Below are 26,093 nucleotides of genomic sequence, written 5' to 3' on the forward strand. Positions count from 1 at the left end.
GAGACAGAGAGGTGAAGGGAGGGAAGAGAAGTGTCAGAGATGGACCATGTGAAAATGATGGAGGGTGGAAATTGGAAACAAAATTGATACATTTTTCCAGGCCTAGACGAGAGCATGAAGTGGCACTGAAACAGTCATCGATGTACCGGAGAAAAAGTTGTGGGATGGGTCCTGAGTAAGACTGGAACTTGGAATACTCCACATATCCCATAAAGAGACAAGCATAACTGGGGCCCATGTGGATACTCATAGCCACACCTTTTATTTGCAGAAGTGAGGTGAGTTTAAGGAGAAATTGTTCAGTGAGAGAACAAGTTCAGCCAGACGGAGGAGAGAGGTTGTGGATGGGGATTGTTCGGGTCTCTGTTCAAGAAGAAGCGGAGAGCACTCAGACCATCCCGGTGGGGGATGGAGGTGTAGAGGGATTGGACGTCCATGGAGAAGAGGAGGTGGTTGGGGCCAGGGAACTGGAAATTGTTGATATGATGTCGGGATCAGGGGAATCGTGGATGTCGGTGGGACAAGACTGGAGAAAGTGAGAGAGAATGGGGTCAAGATACGAAGAAATAATTTCCATGATGCAGGAACAGGCTGACACGATCGGTCTACTGGGACAGGCCTGTTTGTGGATTTTGGGGAGGAGGTAGTAGCGTGCTGTCCGAAGTTGGGAGATTGTGAGGTTGGGAGACTATGAGGTTGGAAGCTGTGTAGAGAAGATCCCCAGAGGTGTTCAGGCCAGGCACCGCCTTGGAAACAATGTCCTGACTTTTGGTGGTGGGGTCATGGTCCATGTGGAGGTAGGAGGAAGTGCCTTTGAGTTGGCGCTCAGCCTCTGCGAGGTAGAAATCAGTGCACCAGACAACAACAGCGCTACCTTTGTCAGCAGATTTGATAACATAGTTAGAGTTGGGCCTGAGAGAATGGAATGTGGCAACTTCAGAGGAAGACAGGTTAGAGTGAGAGAGTGGAGCAGAGAAATTGAGACGGCCGATGTCACTCTGACAGCTCTCAAAGAAAAGATCAAGAGTAGGTAAGAGGCAGGAGGGAGGGGTCCAGGTGGAGGGAGAATACTCAAGGCGGGTGAAAAGATCCTTTGAAGGTGGTGGGGGTGAGCGGGGGGGCGGGGGTTGGTGTGGGGGTGGTGGACTCCTGCCCAAAGAAGTGAGCACGGAGACGAAGGCGCCGGAAGAAGAGTTCAGCATCGTGCCGAGCCCAGAATTCATTGAGGCAAGGGCGTAAGGGTATGAACCTGAGTCCTTTACTGAGCACTGAACGTTCAGCATCAGAGAGGGGAAGGTCAGAGGGCATGGTGAATACACGGCCGGGGCTGGGATTGGAAGACTGGATGGGGCCAAAGGGGTGGGGAGGGGTGGAGGGTCCTGGCTGGGCTTTCATATCAATGATTTGTTGGAGCTTGCGCCCCTTAGCACCTGAAATAGAGAGACAAGGTTTATTTTTAAGGCCTCGGATGAGGGGAAGAATACAATGAAACTGGGGACAAGGACAGCTTTGAGATAGGGTAAGTCGGTGGTGTTGGATGGAAAGGTCGGGTGTGATCAAATAACAGCACACGGCACTGAGTGTGGATCTCAGGATGCAGCGAGAACAGCAGCCCAAGGAGGGTTGTATGTCCCGGGGATACCTGTAACCCTTGGCGGTTTCAAAACATGAGGGACGGAGCTTCAGTTGGAACCACGAGGGGTAAATTGGAGGCGGGGACAGTCACTGAGGAAGGAAGAATGGCTGTGAAAGCGAGTTTTACTGAACACCTTGTCAAACACCAGAAGGGAAATGGAAAGCAATGAAGGTGAAAAGGGGAAAAGAGAAACGCGGAAATCCTGTCGGAGTGAAGAACAGTACTTCAGCAAGGTAGGCATTCCTGGAAGAGATGGCAGTCAATTAAACACTAAGTTAAAACCTAAATACTGCGGATGCTGGAAATCTGAAACAAAAACAACAATTAGTGGAAAATCCCAGCAGGTCTGACATCATCTGTGGAGAGAAAGACAGAGTTAACGATTCGAGACCGTTTGACTCTTCTTCAGAACTAATGAGAAGTGGAAACTTTTTTTTTCCTCTCCACAGATGCTGTTAGACCAGATAAGATTTTCCAGCATTTTCTGTTTTTGTTATGTATAATTAGACGTGGAGTAATTGAGACAAAGGGAGAGGGGACCAGCAGGAAACATGTCACTAATTTGCTGAATTTATGGCAGAAATTTCGTAATTATACGCAGATGAACAATAATGGGAGGGATTGTCTCCTGTTGTTCCTCGGTGCGGTAGCATTCCACCTCAGGCATAATACATCACAAATTAACTCCGTCAAATATTGAAACTGATGGAGCAAATGTAACCGCGTAACCAGCCGGATTTGAACCTACGCAGGGAAACCCTGATGGACTTTGTAGGCCATCGCCTTAACCACTCGGCCATGACTACGTTATGGGGGAGCGCAAATTACCCTGATATCGGCTCAAAACAATTCTCAGCGCGAGACTCGCGATGTGATTTTGACATGATCTGCTGGATCTAAATGCGTTTCAACACTCTGCTGCTTGCATGGATCTGTATTTTTCCTCATTTCGGCTGAATGTGGTCTGATCTGGGAAGATTTTTATAGTTCATTATTCTCGAAAACTGCATGTGTACCTGTGGGTTATTTTTCAATGTATTTGAAATGTAAAGGAGAATTAAATAGGCAGAAAAAAGCCCTTCCAGATTGAAGTCAGATGCAGCCGGATAAATGAACAAGAATAGAGGAACACGTAAACAGATCTTTAAATAGCAGACTCATGAAATTAATTTTCATTTAATGCACAAAATCAAAAGCACATCCAAATGATCCTTTCGTCATTTCAACGACATTTAGGTATCCTTCCCTGCCGGCCTAATGGTTAGGATTTCCGCGGTTCTGGTTCGATTTCCATTCAGAAAAGTGCATTTTACAAAACAGTTAACATGTCAGATCACATTTGTGGATGAAGGACAATTGCATTCAGCCTATGAATAGCCGCCGCATGCGGAAGCAGATTTCTATCAAGTAATAAGGGGCCTTTCACGTGTCAGGCGAAGCTGATAACATCGACACGATGTAAACACCCATGTTTTTGGTCTCAGCTCGAAGAAAATGTTAAGAGAGGCAGTGAAATGTTGAATCCACTGCACTCACTTCAGCAAGTGTCACAACGTTCAAAGCCATACAAGTGACAGAGGGAAAAAATATACTTTACATTTTTTTAAATTCCTGACTCAACTTCCGAATTTCCTTCACGGAATTTTCGGCAGGAGATCACTCTCTTTCGGTTACATTTGGATGGAAAGCGACGGCCCTCCGGCTCCGGAAAGCTCCGTTCCAATTCTGTGAATGGGGTAAACTTTGTTTGGACGGTGTATTACGAGTTCCCATAACCACATAAATCTTATGAACACGACCCTAGAAGACGACATTCATGAACAAATTGACCAGGTTACACCGCTGACAGGTATACCCAGGCACTGGCACCTCTGAGCAGATATACACAGGGGGACCACGGATGCACACAGGAACCTAGGGCTACCACAGTGGAAGTAGGGGTTCCTACGGCTACCACAGTTGGACAGGGATACACAGGAACAACAACTGGACAGGGGTGCACAAAACCTCGCACAGCTGGTTGGAATATTCAGGGGTTGGCTGGAACAAATTGGAGTCGATGCCTAAGGATTTTGGATTTTTAATTTTCTATCAACAAAAAATAATTATAAGATGCAAATAAAATTTATCACATTTCTATTCATTTTACGGGATGCCGTCATCGTTGCCAAGGCGATCATTTAATGCCAATCCCCATTTGCCCATGAGGAGGCAGTGGTGAACTGCCTTCTTGAACTGCTGCATTCACTGTAGTGTAGGCACATCCACAGTATTGTTAGGGACGAAGTTCCAGGATTTTGACCCAGCGACAGTGGAGGAACGGAGATGTATTTCCAAGTCAGGAATGCGAGTGGCTTGGGAGGGACTTCTAGGTGGTGGTGTTCCCATCTGTCTACTGCCCTGTCCAACTAGATGGGAGTGGTCGTGGGTTTGGAAGGTGCTGCCAAAACAGCCTTCGCAAGTTTCTACAGTGCATCTTGCAGATGGTACACACTGCTGCTGCTGTTTGTCGGTGGCACAGGGAGTGAATGTTTGTGAAAGGGGTGCCAAGCAATCGGGCTGCTTTGCCACAGATGGTGTCAAGCTTCTTGAATGTTGTGCGAGCTGCACTCGTCCAAGCCAGAGGACAGTATTCCATCACACTCCTGACTTGTGCCTTGTGGATGGTGGACAGGCTTTCGGGAGTCAGGAGGTGAGTGACTCGCTGCAGGATTCATAGCTTCTGACCTACTCTTGTAGCCACAATGGTTCGCCCAGCTCAGCTTCTGCCAGGTATGACTCCAAACAGTGAAGCATTTTCCTCCTGATTCCCATTGGCTCCAGTTCTGCTAGGGCTTCTTGATTCCACACTCGGTCAAATGCAGCCTAGATGTCAAGGGCAGAAACTCTCACCTGTCTTTGTTGATCATCTTCAGAAATGCTCTGTCTTCACTTATACCCCCTCTATGATATCCAGAGCAAATGAAGCTTCACACAGTGCGATGACATATTCTGGTTCTATATATGTAGACATGGGCAATTTCCATTAATTACTTTGTACCCCATAACTCTAATGGCTTTGACGTAGATGCATGGTACACCTGTTCCTTTTTCCGGTTTAATTGAAATTAATGCATCCAACAGATTGATGGGATGTGTCCAATGTGTGGGTGAAGAGAGTGAGCATGCTTTCTGCTTTTGTGCGCTGAATGTTTTCTCATTTTCAGCCCACATTGCTGGCTTACAACAATGAGAAACGTGTAAATCACCCTCTGTCGGTGCAGGGCCTCTCCATGAGCAAGTTCTCAACTGTGCATCTTCCCAGTGACCATGGAAACGGGTTCCTCACAGCCCCAGGCTGAAGTTTCAGAGAAACACAGAGCGGGTTAGCCCCAGACATGCCGTGTCCAGGCCCACTGCCATGTGGACTCAGGAACCGAACTCGCAGCTGTGGGACAATAGCTCCACTGCGATATGGATGCCTCGGGAGAGCTAAAGAATATGCGAATAACCCCTGTCAAAATATCTGGACTGGAACCCAAAGGCAGATTGATGTCTAAATATGGCACATTCCTGGCTACCTTTGCAACCAAGATGGTGCCGATCGCAGTTTTCTGCATTGATGCAGATTCAACCGGGGAGGTCAAAAGTCGCACCCTGCCGTTTGCGCAGCCCAGATCTACATACATTTTGTCAAACCTGGATCCCTGGAGAGAGGGCACCCCATTTTCATTGCAGAATGTTAACACAACACGGGAAACAGTAGCTATGAGTGATAACTCCAATTTGATTGCCATAATGAACGAGTGCTACAGGCAGCCTCTGGCGGTGGGATGGACAATCGTATCTCTCTGGTCATTCGCCACCCACCTCACATCGGGGAGCGCCCGACTACTAAGGTGCTGACCCACCACAGCCCAGCTGCTTCAATGGGTTCTTCTAGATTAGAGTCTCTCCACAACAAGTTGATAGAATCCATTGCACCAGGCAAATAAATGAAACAAACTAAAATATAGGAGATGTCAACTCGTCGATTCGCAAGCGGGAATGTCAGGACTATGCGCATGAATCAGACTGACAATTTGAAGTTGGTCGATAACAGATGCAAGATAGCTCTGATCGACATGCAACTTAATAGGCTGAACAACAACACAGCAGCCCACCAAGAGAGAGGCTCGCGGAGAGTGGATCAGTGAAAGGAAAACATGGCACGTTGACCTGGTAGCGGAAGTGCTCTGTAGAAACGTGTATTGAGAAACTAGACTTTGCTGCAAGGAACTTGCTACTCTCGATAATAGAACACACAACAAATGCGGCAGAATGTATTCTCTCGATTAGTTCCTGTGATGGAATCTCTCCTTTCAAAGCTTGTTTTATTTTATTGAGCCAGGCCCAATCTGAAAAAGGAAACAGAGAAAGAAATCTGATCCTCCCATATCCTAAGGAAACAAAAATTAAAACTGAAATTTGGAAACCAAACCTTCTGTGCAAACTGAAACTCGTTGGGGCGATGTAAAGGGATGCAGAGACATCCAGGTTCGGCTGTGGAAGTTGAGGAGTCAAGTGATTCAATGCAGAAAATTCTTCCCACACTCATTCCTCTCCTACACTGCCGTCGGCAAGTTAAACATGTACATGAGTAATAATGACATATAAACGTCTGTGTGGTTTACATCTCCTTCAGTTTTGACCGTTGTGTATCTATGTGCTGTCAGAAGGTTAAAATAAAGTGTTGCGTTGTCAAAATTGCTACAGTGACCTTAATAACGGCCTTTGTGCTGAACTATTTGGAGAATATCCAATTCTGGTTTGCCTATGAACACCAACTGATCATTAACAATGTTCACGGGGGTTTCCGCCCAAGCTGGGATTTATTTTTTATCACCTGCCGGGTAGCGGACTATGGGATCGGAAGTATTTTCACTCTTTTACTTCCTTTTGTTTTCATATTGTTATTCAATTGACAATCAGATGCAATTTAACAGCTCCCAGAGCCCGCAGGGAACTCCGGGCTCACGACACTAAGAATCACAATGATCTAGAGGTGGAGAACGGAAGGAAATCCATTATTTACCTGTTCATTATATCAGGCAGTTTTATAGTGTTGCGGTTGACAGCCGCTGTCTGTTCTGTAACTCACAACCTAGCCGTGCATTACCGACCCGATTATATATGTTTCACATACATCGCTCCTCAATCAGGTTACATGCTGATGTTTTTGTGTCCCTGTACAAACACGTGTCTTCAGCCAGCTACACAAACTGAATTCAGGGAAGAACTGAAGAAGGCGGTTCAATCTGTTTGGGCCGTTATTCGGGTATTGGCTAGAAAAGTGAAAAACCGAACCCATGTTTCCTGTCCTAACTCGAGTTCAATTAACGCCACTGTTCTAATTTATATTGGCTGTATTTCTACTACGGCGAAAATAAATTGTTCTTGTGAAATTGAAAACATTTCCTCAACTTCCTGCCTTGCGGTGTCTGCTGCTTTCCCGCGGTGAACATCGTGTTTTCCTGTTAAAACAACACAATAACAAACACGATTCCTAGAAAACAGTCAGAATTCAGCTTCAGGAGTGGATGAGGACTCGGGGGCAAAGTGCGCTACTTACAGTGTGACTCAGGGTCTTGAATGTATCGGTAACATTTATTCACAATTGTTTGCTGGAGGTTTGGCTTGTCTCAAGGCCGAATAGATTCGGCTTTTAAGCCCCGTTTATCGTGCAACATTATGAGGAGAATGTGGATTCGAGCCCTATTGCGGTCGCTTTACACAGATAAAACTGAATGAAATCACATCCCATTAATTTACATGAGCTGAAGGCGCTGCTTTTCCCCCCAGCCTGGTTCTCTATTAAAATACATTTCAACCTATTTCTGACCATGTTGTTCACCGGCTTTAGAAGTTTCTTCAGTATCTAACAAATCAACATTATTCAACTGATCTGGATAACTTATTTTTATTCCAAGCTTTGTGCCAATGAATTAAATGAAATGCATTCTCGAGTTAAGAAGCTGGTAGAAGAAGATAATAATTTCAATCATGGAGGCTGCGGGCAGTGTTTGAGCATTCACACCGAACCCCGTGGACAACTCTCATGTACAACAACTTAGACCCTCGGTCACCACAGCTGGACACGTGTAACCTTGTTACATGCCGGTACAAAACATCAGGCACAATAGTCGGTACAAAGCATGGGGGAACTGCCTGGAATCACTCATTACCTTCGCGTCTTGAGCCGTTTTCTAATCTCCCAGTCCCTGTAGAAATCAGACTCGTGAATCATAAAACCCTGGTGTTTCAGGAGGAAGCCTGTCGGACACTGTCTGATGGTCAGGACTGAGGTAGTGCCGAATTGTGAGGGGTCAGGAATACGGGGGCGCTGCTCTGTCAGAGATGAGGACTGCAGTTCCGCTGCATTGTCAAAGCATCAGGATTGAGGCAGCGCTGCAATGTCAGAGAATCAGGACGGCAGTACCGCTGCACTGTCAGAGAGTCAGGTTTGAGGGAGCACTGCATAGTCAGTGGGTCAGGAATGAGGGAGCGCCTCACTGTCAGAGTTCTGGGAACGAGGGAGTGCCGCACAGTAAGAGGGTCAGGAATGAGGGAGCGCCGCACAGTCAGTGGGTCAGGAATGAGGGAGCGCGGCACAGTCAGTGGGTCAGGAATGAGGCAGCGCCGCACTGTCAGAGGTTCAGGAATGAGGGAGCGCCGCACTGTCAGAGGTTCAGGAACGAGGGAGCTCCGCTCAGTCAGTGGGTCAGGAATGAGGGAGCGCCGCACTGTCAGAGGTTCAGGAATGAGGGAGCGCCTCACTGTCAGAGGTTCAGGAACGAGGGAGCGCCGCTCAGACAGTCGCCGCTCAGTCAGTGGGTCAGAACTGAGAGAGTTCTGCAAAGTCAGTGGGTGGGGATGGAGGACCTGCTGCATACTCAGTGGGTAATGACTGGAGGAGCGCTGCACTGTCGGAGGGTCAGCTCTGAGGGAGGGCTGCATTGTCAGCGGGTCAGGCCTGAAGGAGCACTGCATTTTCAGAGGGACAGGCTGAGGGAGCGCTACCTTGTCTGAGGACCAGGACTGAGGGATTGCTGCACTGTCAGAGGATTTCGACTAAGGGAGCCCTGCACTGTGTGTGAGGATGGAGGGAGCACTGCGTTGCTAGATGGTCAGGACTGAGAGAGCGCTGCACTGTCAGATGTTCAGGACTGAGGGAACGCTGCACTTTCAGTGGGTTAGGATTGAGGGAGTGCTGCACAGTCAGAGGCCAGGCCTGAGGTGGCACCGCAGTGTCATGGGGTCAGGCCTGATGGAGCAATGCACTGTGAGGGGGTCGGCAATGGGGGAGCGCTGCACTGTCAGAGGTCCTGGAATGATAGAGTGCTGCACTGTCAGAGGTTTACGCATGAGGGAGGGCTGCGTTGTCAGGGGGTCAGGAATCAGGGAGTGCTGCAGTATCAGAGGGTCAGGACGAGCGCTGCATTGTCAGAGGGTTAAGCATGATGGAGGGCTACATTGTCAGAGGGTCAGGAATCAGGGTGTGCTGCACAGTCAGTGGGTCGGGACTGAGCGAGCTCTGCACTGTCAGATGTCAGGACTGAGCGAGCTCTGCAATGCGAGTGGGTCAGGGCTGAGTTAGTGCTGCAGTCTTAGGGAGTTACGACTGGAGGAGCGCTGCACTGTCAGAGGGTCAGGTCTGTTGGAGCGCTGCACTGTCAGAGGCTCAGGTCTGTTGTAGGACTGCATTGTCAGAGCTGAAGGAGCACTGCACTGCCAGAGGGACAGGGCTGAGGGAGCGCTACATTGTCTGAGGACCATGAATCAGGGAGTGCTTCACTGTCAGAGGGTTTGGACTGAGGGAGCGCTACACTGTCAGTGCATGAGGATTGAGGGAGCGCTGTGTTGCCATATGGTCAGGATTGACAGTGAGCTGCACTATCAGTGGGTGAGGCGTAAGAGAGTCGTTCAATGTCAGTTGGTTAGGACTGAAAGAGCACTGCACTGTCAGATGCTCAGGACTGAGGAAGCGCTACACTGTCAGATGCTCAGGACTGAGGGAGCGCTGCACTGTCAGATGTTAAGGGCTGAGGGAGCGCTACATTTTCAGGGGGTTAGCATTGAGGGGCACAGCACGGTCAGAGGCTAAGCCTGAGGTGACACTACAGCATCATATGGTCAGGGCTGATGGAGCGATGCACTGTCAGGGTGTCATGAATGGGGGAGATCGAGCGCTGCACTGTGATAGGTTTGGTCATGAGGGAGCTCTGCTTTGTCAGAGGGACAGGAAACAGGGGGTGCTGCATTGTTAGGGGGTACTGACTGAGGCAACACTGCACTGTCAAAAGGTCAGTGTTGAGGGAGCTCTGCACTGACACAGGTCAAGGCTGGCGGAGCACTGCACTGTCAGAGGGTCAGGACTGAAGGAGCAGTGCCAGAGGATGTGGATTGTATGAGTGCTAAACTGTCAGATGGCAGGGATTGGCGTAGCTCTGCAGTGTAAAAGTGACAGGGCTAAGGAACGCTGCACTGTCGAGCGTCAGGAATGCAGCAGCGTTTCACTGTCAAAGCTTCAGGGCTGAGTGTGTGCTGCACTGTCAGAGAGTTTGGACTGAGGGAGAGCTTCACAGTTAGATGGTCAGGATTGAGAGATTGCTGCACTGTCAGACTGTCAGGACTGAGGGAGCGCTGCACTGTCGGAAGGTCAGGGCTGAGGCAGTGTTGCACTGTGAGATTCTCACGACTGAAGGAGCCCTGTGCTGTCAGTGGGTGAGGACTCGGGGAGCGCAGCACTGTCAGAGGGTCAGGACTGATCGAGCGCTGCACTGTCAGAGGGTTATGCATGAAGGAACGCTGCACTCTCAGAGGCTCAGGAATGAGGTAGTGCTGAATTGTCAGGGGATCAGGAAAATCAGAGCGCTGCAATGTCAGGGAGTCACGGCTGCAGCACTGCTGCACTGTCAAAGGCTCAGGATTGAGGGAGCGCTGCACAGTCGGAGGGTCAGGAATGAGCGAGCGTTTCATTGTCAGAGGTTCTGGAATGAGGGAGCACCGCACAGTCAGTGAGTCAGGACGGAGGGAGTGCGGCACTCTTAGAGTCACGACTGGAGGAGTGCTGCACTGTCGGAGAGTCAGGACTGATCAAGCGTTGCAGTGTCAGATGGTTAGGCATGAGGGAACGCTGCACTGTCAGAGGGTCAGGAATAAGGCAGCGCTATGCTGTCAGATGGTCAAAACAGAGAGAGAGCTGCACTCACAGTAGGCCACAAATGAGGGACCGCTGTACTTTCAAAGCGTCAGGAAAACAGGAGCGCTGCACAGTCAGTGGGTCAGGAATGAGGGATCGCTTCACTGTCAGAGTTTTGGGAATGAGGGATCGCCGCACAGTCAGTGGGTCAGCGCTGTCAGAGGGGAACTGAGCCCTGGACCGAGCTCATAAACTGACCCTATTCCGCTCCTTAATAATCCCATTCTGAGCTGGAACACTGCCAGCAATTTTTTGACCATAAGAGCAATAGTCAGTGAGCATTTCAGGAACTAAATTCAGACAGACAGAGAGAAAGAGAGAGGCCTAAATAGAACAACTGGAAGAAAGCTGAAAGCTTTGTTGAAGTCCAAGTAGACTACATCAATTGCATTGCTCTCATCTGCAAACCTGGTCACCTCTTCGAAAAATTAGCCCTCCCAATAATTAGCCCTCTCACAAACAGATTTCTGGTTAATCCATCTATTTCTAACCTATAACCTTCTTTTCCTAATTACTTGATTACAAACTGTAGATAACATACTAAAGGTATTAAAATGATCAAAATCAACAACACAAACTTTTGAGCGGCCCCCAAAAATACATTTAAAACCTTTTCCAGTAAAATGTGGTAACTGTTGACTTTGATTCATCCTCTCCACCTGCACATCACCTCACACAATTCTAAATTATTGGAATGTCCTAAGTACTTAAAGTTCAAACAGAAGTTTATGCATTGACTTTAAATATTCTCCAGCTGTCTTCAGCTGCATCCACCTTGTGGATATTTTCTAAATCAAAATCCCTTTTCATTTAAATTTTCCTCCTCCTGGTAGATACCGGTGTGTTTCATTGTACCCTGATTCTTCTAAAGTCATTTTTTCTGTGGAATATCTATTTTATGCCTTGGTGATTTATAATGTTTTATCACGCTACTGATCACATTAATCCATTCATGTGGTTCTGTTGCCAAGTATCTGAGCAAGTCTGGGGCCCATTCTTCAGTGCAGGAGCATCATACATTTCCACATGTTAGTAACTGCACATTAACATATCATAACTGCACACGCATACCGAAATGCCAATATCATGCCATCTAATACAAGCCACTCTTCACTCTTAGGTAATCTTACCAGAAGTTGTTCAGGGGCAAGGGGGTGATGGGAGGAGGGTTGGCATCTGCCTGTAGATATTTGCTTATCTCCCTCGTGTGCTGCAATGCCCGAGGGAGTGGGCAGACTATCAAAAGGAGTTTCCTTAAATCATTCAGAGGCAAAGACACAAAGACCTCAAGATAAAGCACTCAACTTATTAGTTTCATCAACCCTTTCCTGACTTTTATTAAAATGTACAGAGATCCATACGGATTGATATATTCCATTCAATTATAGCCAGGAAGAGTTATTCATTTCCATTTGTTTGTGTTATTTCGCTCCTATATTCTAAGTGTGACATCCCATTAATTACTCTTCTCGCTCATGCATGAGCCCTGGAGGAAGTTATAGTCCACTAATATTCATATAATCCGGTGTTTGACATCAGAGACAGAAGTGTTTGCAATCAGTTTAGGGATAACTCCCATATCTCCTGTTCACAAACAGTTTGTCCTGTAAGATAACAAATGGGATGAAGCCAAATCTTTAAAAGGGAAAGTTTTTAGTTCAATAATCACTGGGCTGTCAGTGGAAAGGGTGAACTTCTCTGCTTCTTTTCAAAAGGGTGGAGCAAACATTCCCAAATGTGCACAACTGTGTCAACTTTTTGTAATCAGGTAAAAGACAAACCAAAAACTATTTTAATCTTTGTTTTTTTCCAATCCTATAGGTATTATTCTCAGCTTTGCTCAAAAGTTTTTTTTTGCTCTTTCATCAGACACATTTCAAAATGCCTGTAATATTACTGAAAATAAAACTAAAACAGTTAGTTTGCACTAGAGAAAACCGTCAACCTTGTTAGACCAATAAGAGTAAAAGCGGGTGGAGCTTCCCACAGCTTGTGAGCTGCAATAAAAGAGGCCTGAATTTGATGCTGTGTCTGGCTGGTTTGTCGGTGGTTGGCCGGGCAGGGGAAGGGGGCCGAAGGGGGTGGCTGGTTGAGCGGGCAGTATCACAGATAGGCTTCCCACTGCATTCACGCCTGCCCGATCTCTCAGCAATTTAATGCTGGGGTGGACGAGGTCTCAGATGGGCTGCCCACACCTGCCCCAATTGAGAAACATAGGAAATAGGAGCAGGACGCGGTCATTCGGCCCTTCGAGCCTGCTCCGCCATTCAGTATGATCATGGCTGATTCTCTATCTCAACGCCATCCTCCCGCTCTCTCCCCAGAACACTTGGCACCTTTAGAGTCCAGAGATATATCAATTTCCTTCTTAAATATATTCCCTTAACGGCCCTTTTCTGCCCAGCCTCAATTTTTAATCTGGCGGGAGGACTTCCCGAGTCTGGAGGATGCCCGACAATGATCCAGTTCAGGCCTTGGGCGAGGGATGGGGGCGGAGTGAAGGTTCCTCCATCAGGGCTGGGTATGGTGCTGTAGTGGTATTGTCGCTGGAATAGTAATCCTTATTCCTAGGTTACTGCTCTGGGGATACGGGTTCAAATCCACCGCAGCAGCTTGTGGAGTTTGAATTTACTTACACAAATTCTGGAATAGAAACTAGTCTCAGTGATGGTGACTATGAAACCAATGTCAATTGTTGTAAAGACCCATCTTGTGCACGAATGTCCTTTAGGGAAGGAAATCTCTCATCCGTCATCCTTACCTGGCCTGGTCTACATGTGACTCCAAACTCCTACATTACTCCAGAGTAATGTGGTTGACTCTTAAATGCCTTCGGAAGTGGCGTAGTCAGTTACTCTGTTCAGGGGCAATTACAGATGGGCAATAAATTCTTTCTTTCCGGGGACACCCAAACCCCATGAACCAATAAAGAAAAACTTTGCCCCCACCCCTTAAGCCCGGTAGCTGCAAGGCCTCCCCCCACCCGGCCTGAGGCCCCCAGAAATTACCTGTTGCTGCAATTTTGGGATTGAGTCTCTGGGAGCTACATCCAGTCCCGGTACTTTCCACTCCTGGAGCCTCAGGGACCAGTGAGCTCTCGACCAATCAGAATAGCCAACAGCTCTCTGAGGCGGGACTTCCTCCCAGTGAGGGGCGGAAGTTCCACCTGCAGCCAATTGACTCTCATCCCAGAGTGAAATGGCTGCGGGGCAGTGGGAGTTGGTGGGAATGTGTTCACCACCAACTCTTCGGATGGCGGGAAGGGAATCCTGGCCCTCACCATATGAAATAGCGGAGCGGGCTGGACAGGCTGTGTGGTTTACTCCTGCTCCTATTTACTCTGTTCTTGTGTCAAATTTGTCTGTAACCCTCCTGCAACTTGTGACATTTTACTTTGTTAAAGGCGCCCTATAAATGGAAGTTATTGTTGTTGCTGTAGTTCTGTATCTTTTATGTTTTATTTATGGTCGTTAATGATGAAGTGACGAGAATGTCTGAACCGCCCTTGTGGATAACCATGCGGAAACGGCTGTTACTGGTCAGGGTCACTGATTCCTTCCTAACCTGGTTAATAATCTTAGAGACCATGGGAAAGAGAGCAGCAGTTCAGACCTTGTGAGTGTGACAATAAAACAGGATTAACAGGAAGAGTCCCAATCAGACAGCTCACAGGCAAGAAAGAAGCAGAGAGTTCCTATTTACTGCCTAGTGTCATCCCCGAGACACCGGGGAAGAACAACCCAGGATGTGGAATCAGGAAAAGCCTGTCCAGCTCCCTTGGCCCATTGAATAAGGAAAGTCCCCGAGTCAGGACTTCTGCAAGATCCTAACACACATCTTCTCACAAACACCCCATTTCTGACCATCCGGAGACAGGAAGAGTTGGGCCCATGGAATTTACAAAAGAATATTTCAATACCAAATAAGCAACTCTGAAATCAAAATAAAACATTATTAAAATAAAGAAGGCGAATGTTCAAATCTCTCTGTGGAGAAGCTGGATTATCTTTTCATGTCTAGAGAAGGTTCAGGGCCCTGAACTGTTAACCCGAACTTCTCCACAGATGTTTCAGGATCAGCCTGTCCAGCATTTTCAGATTTATTTCATTTTATTCTGTTTGTATTTCACCCCCATTTCATTTGCTTTTATTTCGTGTGAAGCCATCAGCTTAGTTTTTATTCTAGTTGTGTTTGTTTTTTTCAGTCATGTAAACCTGAGAAATCAGACATAATGGTGCTTAATGTCTAGTAAAGAATAAAATGGTAAATTCACAATAATCCAAGGAGTGAAGCAATATCGTTATAATTTCTCGATTCTATTCATTTCTCACTATAAAATGTGGAACAATACAACATAATTAACAGACAGAAACTATTTGCTTACATTGCACAGTGTGGCTGTTTTTGTAACACTGACAGTAAATGTGAATCTCAGCCGCTCTGTTACAGTTCTCAGTTCCGGCCAGTAGATGTTCCCACACTCCGGAACAATGAAGTTTACAGATTAGAGAAGAACACAACACAATAATTGTTCACATTGTATTGGACAGGGGAAATTTGGGAATAATAGGGAAGAAGATTAGCTCTAGGTCCATTACACAGGAGACACAACACACAATAATTGTTCAGATCTGACAAAGAGAAAGCGCGGGTGTAGTACATGTTTCTTACTGATCTCTATAGAGAAGGAGCTGGGCCGCAAGTGCCATTTTCTTGTGGTCTCAGCTCTTTTAAGAGAGATGTGGTGATGCTGAGAAGAACCTCCAAGCTCAGAATTCAACAACTTATATATTTTTATTTGCATCTTTTTGAGCATTGCTTTCTTTGCCTTTGCCAATTTCGGCGTGGCCTTGACCCACCATGGGGGTTGGGGGGAGGTGGTTGGTCTGGCAACAATTCATCCAAGACTCATGTCTGCAGCCGCAGAAAGGCCAGCGGTCTCCCTGAACTACAGAATCCCCAATTATTGCACCTCCTCACCACCGGACAGCTGAACAATCCATGGTACCATGGGTTTGGCTCTGGCTGCACTCCCCAGTTGACCCGTCATTCTCACCAGTATTCAGGGCTGAATAAATGTTGTAGAGCGAGATGCACTGAGGGGTTTATTGCACTACTGGCCTTGTCCTCCTTGACAGCCTGGCACTCACCCATTTCCTATTAGGAAAGCCTGGATAGGCTGGGGTTGTTTTCTTTGGAACAGAGGAGACTAAGGGACCATTTATTTGAGGTGTTGACAATTATGAGGGTAGAGCTGGAGTGGATCGGGAGGAGCTATTCTGTATAGTTGCAGACAGGGTCACCCAGGAACATTAATTTGACAATTAATAGGCAGGTAAGTAGCACAATGAATGAGAGGCTGCTAACTCAGTCTATCACCATCAAAAAGTATTCAGTAGATCACTGATTATAAAATTATAGTTTAGATCAGATTGGGGAGATTCATTTCTGAACCATTCAGGAATCTAATTCATCCATTCCGTAGTCTGTCGATCTAATACTGTTGATTGGAGAAGAGGTTTGTCTTGGGATTTTGCCCATAACGGGGTATATAGTAAATCGTCCGGGTTTTTTGGACTCGGCCCGATTCTCTTTTCCATTGTTTGTTGTTTCCCCGATGATGTGTTAATCCCTGGCGCTCTCTGTCTTTTCCAGTGGATACAACACATCCCAGCCGCTCTAGTACAAGAAGATATGGGGAGCACACCGGTGACTGCATGAACATTTATCCCCCAACTTGCTCCTCTGGTGAGAAACTGTCATTAGAAATCAGCGGCCTCACAGAAACCTTTCAATTTCCATTTCAAGGATCTGAAACACCAGTTTTACACCCGAGTGACAAGTTCCACCCACTTCCCAGCTGTGGCTGTTGCTGGTGAATTCACTGTAATTGTCGACTCAAATTACCCTGAGATGTCGCTGTTGGGGCATCTCCTAGAATGATCGATGTGACTGTTTGATACAACTATGCGGAATACTCGGGCACTTCAGAGGCCGCGAACATGACAGTCAATCACATTGGAGAGTCTGGAGTCAGAGACAGAACAGGCCAGATAACGACAGCACGTTTCCTTTACAAACACTCGGGCAGATTAATGATCAATGACAACAGTTTCTATTTAAAATCCAGCTTCTGTTAAACTGAATTAAAATTCTCAAACTTTCATCTGAACTCATGTTCTCTAGGTTATCAGCAAAACCCCTGGATTGTTTGTCCAGCAACATAACCCAATACACAATCCTCCCCTGATAGTTGAAATCGACTCCATTAAATGGGCCACTTATCTCATTGCAATTTGTGGGCTATGAGCGTTAATTGGGTGTCGGTGACAACACCATAAAAACGTGTAAAAGCCTTTACAAAGTGTGTTTTTTTGTCCCTGTTACCTGTTCTTTCCACTGTATCAGTATTACTCTCTCATTACTGCATGGTGATTATGTTGACATTTCTGAGTTGATTCCTTACATTAAACCATAGAGTCTTATCTCTCTGTCCCTTGATCTGTCAGTCTGTGACCCCAGGAGATATCTAATACCAGATCATCTTTCTTGTGTGAGCCTGTTGTTCGAATCTGGTTATTACTGATTTCAAATTATTGGTTCCCTTCCTTGATTTTTTGAAGCCTGATGAACACAGTAAAACTTCACAATTTATTGTACCAGAGTGAGGGGAGAATGAACAAACTGTATGTGATGGGGAATGTAAAGTAAATCAGGAAATAGTGTAATGTACAACAGGCCCATCAGTATCTGGAAAATAATATCAATCCAACAAAGTTACATCTTAAGGAACCTGACCCAGAACATCAAACTATCTTCTCTCTGTTTAAATACTGGCGATCCTGCTCTGTGTTTAGACCACAATCCATGCATTCGGCCCGCAGAGGTTCAGGCTGTGGGTCCCTACATGGATCCTGTCCATTTACTGCAGTGTAGTTTCCACTGGATCACTTAACTTCCACAACTTGTTACTCTTTGAGCGGGTGGGTGAATTTACCAGGTCACCATCTTTATTTGACACACTCCAGCCCTCTTTGTCATTCCAGCTGTTTAGAAACTCACCCTTCTGTGTATAAATTACAGCAATATCAATAGGGCAGAGTCTAAATTCAACACATTGTTTCAACAACTGATGATTTATTTCTTAGGGACGACAGAAAAGCATTGATACTTTCAGTCCAATCCCTCGGTTACAGAATCCTCTGGAACCTCCCCAATAGGATACTCTCTCTGGGACACCCCATGCAGTGGGTGTTTGTCTCTATTGGACAGTAGGATCTATCCCAGCTGAACAGACCCTGTACCCACCCTGAACCCACACAGGTTCACTTCCCAGCAGGGTCACTGGGCAGCGATACTGAGCGGGAGCCCTCGGGGCTTTACCCCCAATCCCAGGAATACTGAGTGTAATTGTCAATGTCCCACTGCAGCCCAGACTGATCCCCACCCTGGGCCCTCCCTGTCTGTACATTTCCCCAGTGACCCATTGGGGAACATTCAGACCCTGATATCCTGCAAGAAGCAGCGCCTGTGGGGCCGGGCAGTTGAGTCTTGTGACCCTGTGGCTGGGCCTCTGACGTCACAATGGGAGATGACGCTCACTCAGCTCGAGCTGGAAACTGGGAAAGGGCCAATAGACCCTTTAAACCTGGAGCGCGGCCGGTTAAAGAGGAGGGAGAGAAATTCGGTTAAAAATGTTCCTATAATGAGAACAGGAATGTTTTTCAATCCTAAAGTTCGCATCTCACTCTCAGTCCAGATCTGGTTCCCTGCAGCAACTTCAGCTGATTTTCTCCATTTGGACTGAACTGATTGTCCCACAGCCTGAAAGAGATTAAAGATTAAACAGTAATAAACATATTGAACAACAGTGTCAATAACAGGGAGACTGGAATTAATGGGCCAAATCTCCTGCTCACTGGGTCAGCAGAGACCAGACATATGGCTGAAGATTGGCAGCGGGTCCCTGGGATGTCCTGACCCGCGGGCCTACGTGGGAATTGCCCCAGAGGTTTAAATTCGCACTGGGCAATACCCCTGCTGCCCGGGACCCTGTGTGAATGTCTCTGACTCTGGGTTAGAATCGGAGACTTGGGACAAATCCACAGGACTTACCCGGGTAGTTACCCAGGAAATGTTAGACTGTAAAACCCGGTCTAATACCCGGGTAACTCTACAACCGATTCCCCCAATCACCCACCCCCCACACCCCAATGACCATCATACTACACCCACACTACCCGACTAACCCCTCCAACCACCCCCACCCCCCACTGACCATCATACTACACCCACACTACCCGACTAACCCCACCAACCACCCCCACCCTCCACTGACCATCATACTACACCCACACTACCCGACTAACCCCACCAACCACCCCCACCCTCCACTGACCATCATACTACACCCACACTACCCGATTAACCCCTCCAACCCCCACCTCTCACTGAACATCATACTACACCCACACTACCCGATTAACCCCTCCAACCACCCACACCCCCCACTGACCATCATACTACACCCACACTACCCGACTAACCCCACCAACCACCCCCACCCTCCACTGACCATCATACTACACCCACACTACCCGATTAACCCCTCCAACCACCCCCACCCCCCACTGACCATCATACTACACCCACACTACCCGATTAACCCCTCCAACCACCCCCACCCCCCACTGACCATCATACTACACCCACACTACCCGATTAACCCCTCCAACCACCCCCACCCCCCACTGACCATAATACTACACCCACACTACCCGATTAACCCCTCCAAACACCCCCGCCAACCCTACTACCTCCTGACCCTCCCAAATCTGTCCTTGACCAAATCTGACTAAACCCCCGGCTCTACAGCCCGACCCAACAACGCCGCTGACCCAGCCCCATTGGCCGTCCACCTGACCGCCTTAACCCCCCGACCCCACCACTCTCCCCTGACCCGACTAGACTCTGCTTGGGTGGAGCTCCCCGGGGCGGGGGGGGTCACTGCTGAAGGTCCCGGGAGGAAAACGAAGCAGTTTCAGTTTGGGAGAATCTTGTCGAGCAGCGGCAATCCGCTTTTCATTGCTGCTGTTTGATAGATTCAGGCCCATTTATATTTTAAATCCCTTTTATATTTTAATTATTACACTAAAAAGTAACACAAACACTCACTTGATCTGATTTGGAGTCCTACAGGTCAGGATGAGTCGGCTGAAAGTGGGGACAGATTGGTCTGTGAAGCGGTTGTATACCAGGTTCAGATCCGTCGGTGACTGGTTTGTACTGAGAGGGGAGGCGAGATACTCGGCACAAGAATCAGTGAGACGGTTACCCCATAGACTAAAGAACAGGGGGAGAAAAATAACAGGAATCAGGGTAAATCCACAGTGTTTTAACGAATACTATTAATAGTATACAGTAAGAGACATTCCAAAAGCACAACATCCATTTATAAAGGAAAAAGAAAACACTATTAATGCTGCAAATTAAATATAAATATAATATACTGGAAATACTCAGCAGATCAGGCAAGTATTTGTGAAGAGAGAAACAGAGTTAAACATAGAACCATAGAAACTAGGAGCAGGAGTAGGCCATTCGGCCCTTCGAGCCTGCTCCACTATTCATTATGATCATGGTTGATCTTCCAACTCAATATCCTGCTCCCGCTTTCTCCCCATATCCTTTGATCCCTTTCGCCCCAAGAGCTATATCTAACTCCTTCTTCAACACATGCAATGCTTTGGCCTCTACTACTTTCTGTGGTAGTGCTCACCAATTTCTGGGTGAAGAAATTTCTCATCTCAGTCCTAAATAGTCTATCCCGTACCCTCAGAGTGTGACCCCTGGTTCTGGATCCCCTACCATCCGGAACATCCTTCCTGAATCTACCCTGTCAAGTCCTGTTGGAATTTGATAGCTTTCTTTGAAATCCCCCCTGATTCTTCTGAGCTCTAGCGAATATAATCCTAACCGACCCAATTCATCCTCATATCTCAGTCCCGCCATCCCAGGAATGAGTCTGGTAAACCTTTGCTACACTCCCTCTATAGCAAGAACATCCCTCCTCTGATAAGGAGTCCAAAACTGCACACAATACTCCAGGTGTGGTTTCACCAAGGACCTGTATAATAGCAGGAAGACATCCCTGCTCCTGTACTCGAATCCTCTGGCTACGAAGGCCAACATACCATTTGGTTTATTTGCCGCCAGCTGCACCTGCATGTTTACCTTCAGCGACTGGTGTACGAGGACACCCAGGTATCGCTGCACATTCCCCTCTCTCAATTTATAGCCATTTCGTATATAATCTGCCTTCCTGTTTTTGCTACCAAAGTGGGTAACCTCACATTTATCCACATTATACTGCATCTGCCATACATTTGCCCACTCACTCAGCTTGTCCAAATCACACTGAAGCATCTCCACATCCTCCTCACAGCTCACCCTCCCACCTAGCTTTGTGTCATCTGCAAATTTGGATATATTACATTTAGTTCCCTCATCTAAATCATTATTATACATTGCGAATAGTTGTGGTCCCAGCACCGATCCCTGCGGTACCCCACTGCCATTCGGAAAAATACATGTTTATTCCTACTCTTTGTTTCCTGTCTGTCAAACTGTTTTCTATCCATCTCAATACACTACCCCCAATCCCATGTGCTTTCATTTCACATGCTAATCTCTTAGGCTGGACTTTATCGAATGTCTTCTGAACAACCAAATAAACCACATCCACTGGCTCCCCCTCATCAACTCTACCAGTTACATCCTCAAAAAATTCCAGTACATTTGTCAAACATGATTACCCTTTCGTATATCCATGCTCACTTTGTCCGATTCTGCCACTGTTTTACAAGTGCTCAGCTATTAAATCTTTTATAATGGACTCTAGAATTTTCCCCACTACCGACGTCAGGCTGACTGGTCTATAATTCCCTGTTTTCTCTCTACCTCCCTTTTTAAATAGTGGGGTTACATTAGCTACCCTCCTATCTGTAGGAACTGTTCCAGAGTCTATAGAATCTCGGAAGATGACCACCAATGTATCCACTATTTCTGGGGCCACTTCCTTAAGTACTCTAGGATGTAGATTATCAGGCCCTAGGGATTTATCGGCTTTCAATCCCATCAATTTCCCCAACCCATTTCCCTACCAATACCGATTTCTTTCAGTTCCCCCCTCTCACTAAACCCTGAGTTCCTCAACATTTCTGGTATGTTATTTGTGTCCTCCTTTGTGAAGACATAACCAAAGTATGTATTTAATTGCCGGCCACTTCTTTGTTCCCCATTATAAATTGCCCTGTTTTTGACTGTAAGGGACCTACATTTGTCTTCACCAATTTTTTTCTCTTCACATACCTATAGAAACTTTTACAGTCAGTTTTTATGTTCCCCGCAAGCTTACTCTCATGCTCTATTTTCCTCTTCTTAAACAATTATTTGGCCCTTCTTTACTGGATTCTAAACTGCTCCCAATCCTCAGGTCTGTTGTTTCCTCTGGCCAATTTGTATGCCTTTTCCTTTTATTTAATGTTGTCTCTAAATTCCCTTGTAAGCCATGGTTTGTCCACTCTTCCTGTTTTACTTCTGCGCATGCCAGGAATAAACAATTGTTGCAGTTGACCCACGTGCTCTTTGAATGTTTGCCATTGCCTATCCACCGTCACCCCTTTAAATAACGTTTTCCCAATACATCACAGCCAACTTGCGCCTCATACCATTGTAGTTTCCTTTATTAAGATTCAGGACCCTAGACTCAGAATCAACTTCATCACTCTCCATCTTGACGAAGAATTCTATCATATTAAAGTCTGAGCTTTTATTAGAACTAGGAAATAGCAGTGAATTGACAGGTTATAAGCTACGGCGTTTGGGGGATCTGGGGGCAAGGAGAGATCAGAATGGGATCTGCGGTGTGATTAACTGACAGAAGGGATGATGGTGCAAGAGAGCAGCATAGTATCTCCATGTCACTCGGGGGCGGGGGGGACATGGGATGGTCCGTGACTCAGGAATGAAGTTTGTGGTCGGGTTGTGGATAATGGCTGTGATCTTGCTGGAAGCTATGAAGGCAACATCCCTGGTTTACTGATGTCTCCCTGGAGGCGCTTCCCCAGACTGCTCGGGGGACGACGGGGTGAGCAGGTGTGGGGCACGTGGTTGTAGTGACACAAAAGGATCAAAGTTCTGATGTGTTCTGGCAAGGTGAGTGCAGCACCAATGTTAAACGTACAGCCTTATACGTGACTAAGGATGCCCAGGAAGCAGCATTGACTGTCAGAGACATGTCAGCCTCTCTGTGGAAGGCCCTGGCCAGTGAGAGTTGACCCTGCACTGCCTAGACTGAGTGTCCACATGCAGGAGGCATCTCTGTGGTGACAAGATAGACAGCCAGGCTGACATCAGCATAGATTAATGTGTACCTTTGATGGGTGAGTAACCATAGAAATGTATGTGCTTGTAGAAAAGAGCACATGATGTCAGGGAAGGAGCCACTAAGAGTGCTGGCGTCCAGATCTTGCCATCCTTACACCAATGGAAGATGAAGTGCTGCAGCTGGGAGGCCTGAAGGCAGGGCGGATGGTTGGTGGAGCTGAGAGATCGAGTGGCCTAGTGAACGGGCACAGGAGAGCCGCTGGGGTCCACAAAACATAATGCTTCTCTATCCATCACTGGCCACAGATTGTAGTCTGAAGAACGTGTTGGAATAAGAACAGAATAACTAGGAGCAGGAGTAGGCCATTCAGCCCCGAAGCCTTCTCCGTCATTTGATAAGATGATGGCTGATCCGATTCTGGCTGATCTGATTCTGGCCTGAACTCAGCTTTCCTGTTGGTCTGCGTAACCCTCAATTCTCTTGTCAATCAAAAATCTACCTTAACTCAGCCTTGAATATATTTAATGACCCAGCCTCCACTCGCCTCTTGGGAAGAGAATTCCACAGACTAACTAAATTTCTACTCATCTGAGTCTTAAATGGGAGACCGCTATTTTTTAAAACAGTGTCCCTAAGTTCTCCTCCCACAAGAGGAAAAATCCTCTCAGCACAAAGCCTATCAAGTCCCCTCAGGATCTTCTGTGTTCAATAAGATCACCTCTCAGCCTCCTGAACACCAACGTGTATAGGCCCAATCTGCTTAACTTTTCATCATAAAATAAAGCCCTTCATCCCAGCAATCAGTCGAGTGAACCTTCTCTGAACTGGTTCTAATGCAATTTTACCCTTTCTTAACTAAATAGACCAAAACTGTATAGTTTACTCCAGATGCTGTCTGACTAAGGCCCTGTTTAGCTGCAACAAAACTTCCCTACTTTTACAATGCACTCCCCTTGCAATAAAAACATATGAAATAGGGGCAGGAGCCAGCGATTCAGCCCTTAGAGCCCACTCCGCCATTCACTGAGATCATGGTTCATCTTCCACTTCAACAACATTTCCTTTTATTAATCCCATGTTCCATGATGCTTTCAGTGTGTAGAAATCTATAAATCCCAGTCTTTAACATACTAAATGACTGAGCCTCCTCTGGGGCAGTGAATCCCAAATATTCACCACCCTCTGAGTGAAGAGATTCCTGCACATCTCAGGCCTAAATGGCCTGCCCCTTATTCTGAGACTGCGTCCCCTGGTTCTAGACACCCCCAGCCTGGGGCAACCTCCTACCTGCATCTACACTGTCAATCCCTGTAAGAATTTTGTATGCCTGAATGAGATCACCTCTCATTCTTCTAAACTCAAGAGAATAGAGGTCCAGTCTATTTAATTTTTCCTCAGCACGCATTGCTCCAGGAATTATTTTAGTGGAACCTTCATTGCACTCAGTCTAAGACAAGTATATTTTTCCTTAGGTAAGAAGACAAAAACTGCATAAAATGCTCCTGTTGCCGTCTCACCAGGGCAGTGAGACATCTTTACTCCTAAACTCAAATACACTTGTAATAAAAGCCAACATACCATTTAACTTTTTAACTGTTTGCTGTACCTGCATGTTAGCTTTAAGTGAGTCATGAACAAGGACATTGAAATACATTGGACGATCAACGCTTCCCAGTCTCGCACCATTTAACAGATGTCTGTATTTGTTATTTCCAGCCAATTTGGATAACCTCACATTTCTCCATATTGTATTCCATCTGCCAAATTTTGGCCAATCTCTTATCCTCTCCAGATCCCATCGAATCATTTTTGCATCCTCCTCACAACTCACACTTCCACTTAATTTCCAGTCACCCGCAAACATCTAAATATTACATTTAATCCCCACGTCCAAATCATTGATATAGATTGTGTATAGCTGCGGCTGTGATCCTTGTGCTACCTCACTGTAGCACATCCACGGGTCTCCCCTTATCTATTCTGCTGACTGCATCCTCAAAAACCCCAACAAGTATGTTAAACATGATTTCCCTTTCATAAATCCATGTTGAATCTGCCCAATGCTACCATTATTTTCTAACTGTTCTATTATCACATCCTTTATTGCAGAATCTAGCATTTTCCCTGCTACTTATGTCAGGCTAACAGATCTCTAGTTCCCAGTTTACTCTCTACCTCCTTTCTTAAACAACGGGGTTATATTTCCCACCTTCCAATCTGCAGAAACCATTCCAGAGGCTACAGAATTTTGAAATATGATCAACAACGCATCTACTATCTCTGCAGCCACTTCCTTCAACACTCTGGGATGTAGAACATCAGGTTCAGGGGGTTTATCTATTTTAGGTCCCAGTAATTTTTCGAATACTTTTTTTTTAACAAATATTAATATCTTGCAGTTCCTCGTTTACACTATTCCCGTGATTCTCCTTTATTTCTGAGCGATTTTTTAGTATTTTTCTCTGTGAAGACAGACACAAAGTATTAGTTTAATTTCTCTGCCATTTCCTTATTCCGCATTGTAAATTTTCCTGACATTGCTTGAAATGGAACCACATTTATTTTTACTAATATTATTCCTTTTTACATACCTACATAAGCATTTACAATCAGTTTTTTTGTCTCTTGCTAGTTTACTCTCATATTCTATCTTTTCTTTCTTATTCCATTTCTATGTCCTCCTCGGCAGATTTCTAAAATGTTCCCAATTCTCAGCCTTTCCTTTTTCTGGCAACTTTATACATCTCTTCCCTTGATCTAATACAATTCTTGATTTCTTCCGTTGGGACACTTTGGTTGCTGGGTTTTTGTGCATCAAAGTATTTTTGTTGTAAACACATCACATTTCA

The 26,093-nt window shown here is 46.3% G+C and overlaps 1 protein-coding gene and 1 non-coding gene across 2 annotated transcripts in view; both read right to left on the reverse strand.

Annotated features, from left to right (window-relative positions):
- LOC144672925 (NACHT, LRR and PYD domains-containing protein 3-like) overlaps positions 1–26,093 on the reverse strand; it is a 124,139-nt gene that overhangs the window by 57,098 nt on the left and 40,948 nt on the right. Inside the window, 2 exon segments of the mRNA XM_078534938.1 lie at positions 18,605–18,680; positions 20,031–20,198. Coding sequence (XP_078391064.1) covers positions 18,605–18,680; positions 20,031–20,198 — 244 coding nt within the window.
- trnac-aca (transfer RNA cysteine (anticodon ACA)) lies at positions 2,360–2,442 on the reverse strand. Its single transcript has one exon. It is a non-coding gene; the product is annotated as a tRNA-Cys (tRNA).

This window comes from Cetorhinus maximus, unplaced genomic scaffold (genome assembly GCF_964194155.1).
Source record: "Cetorhinus maximus unplaced genomic scaffold, sCetMax3.hap1.1 HAP1_SCAFFOLD_145, whole genome shotgun sequence".
Taxonomy (NCBI): Eukaryota; Metazoa; Chordata; class Chondrichthyes; order Lamniformes; family Cetorhinidae; genus Cetorhinus; species Cetorhinus maximus.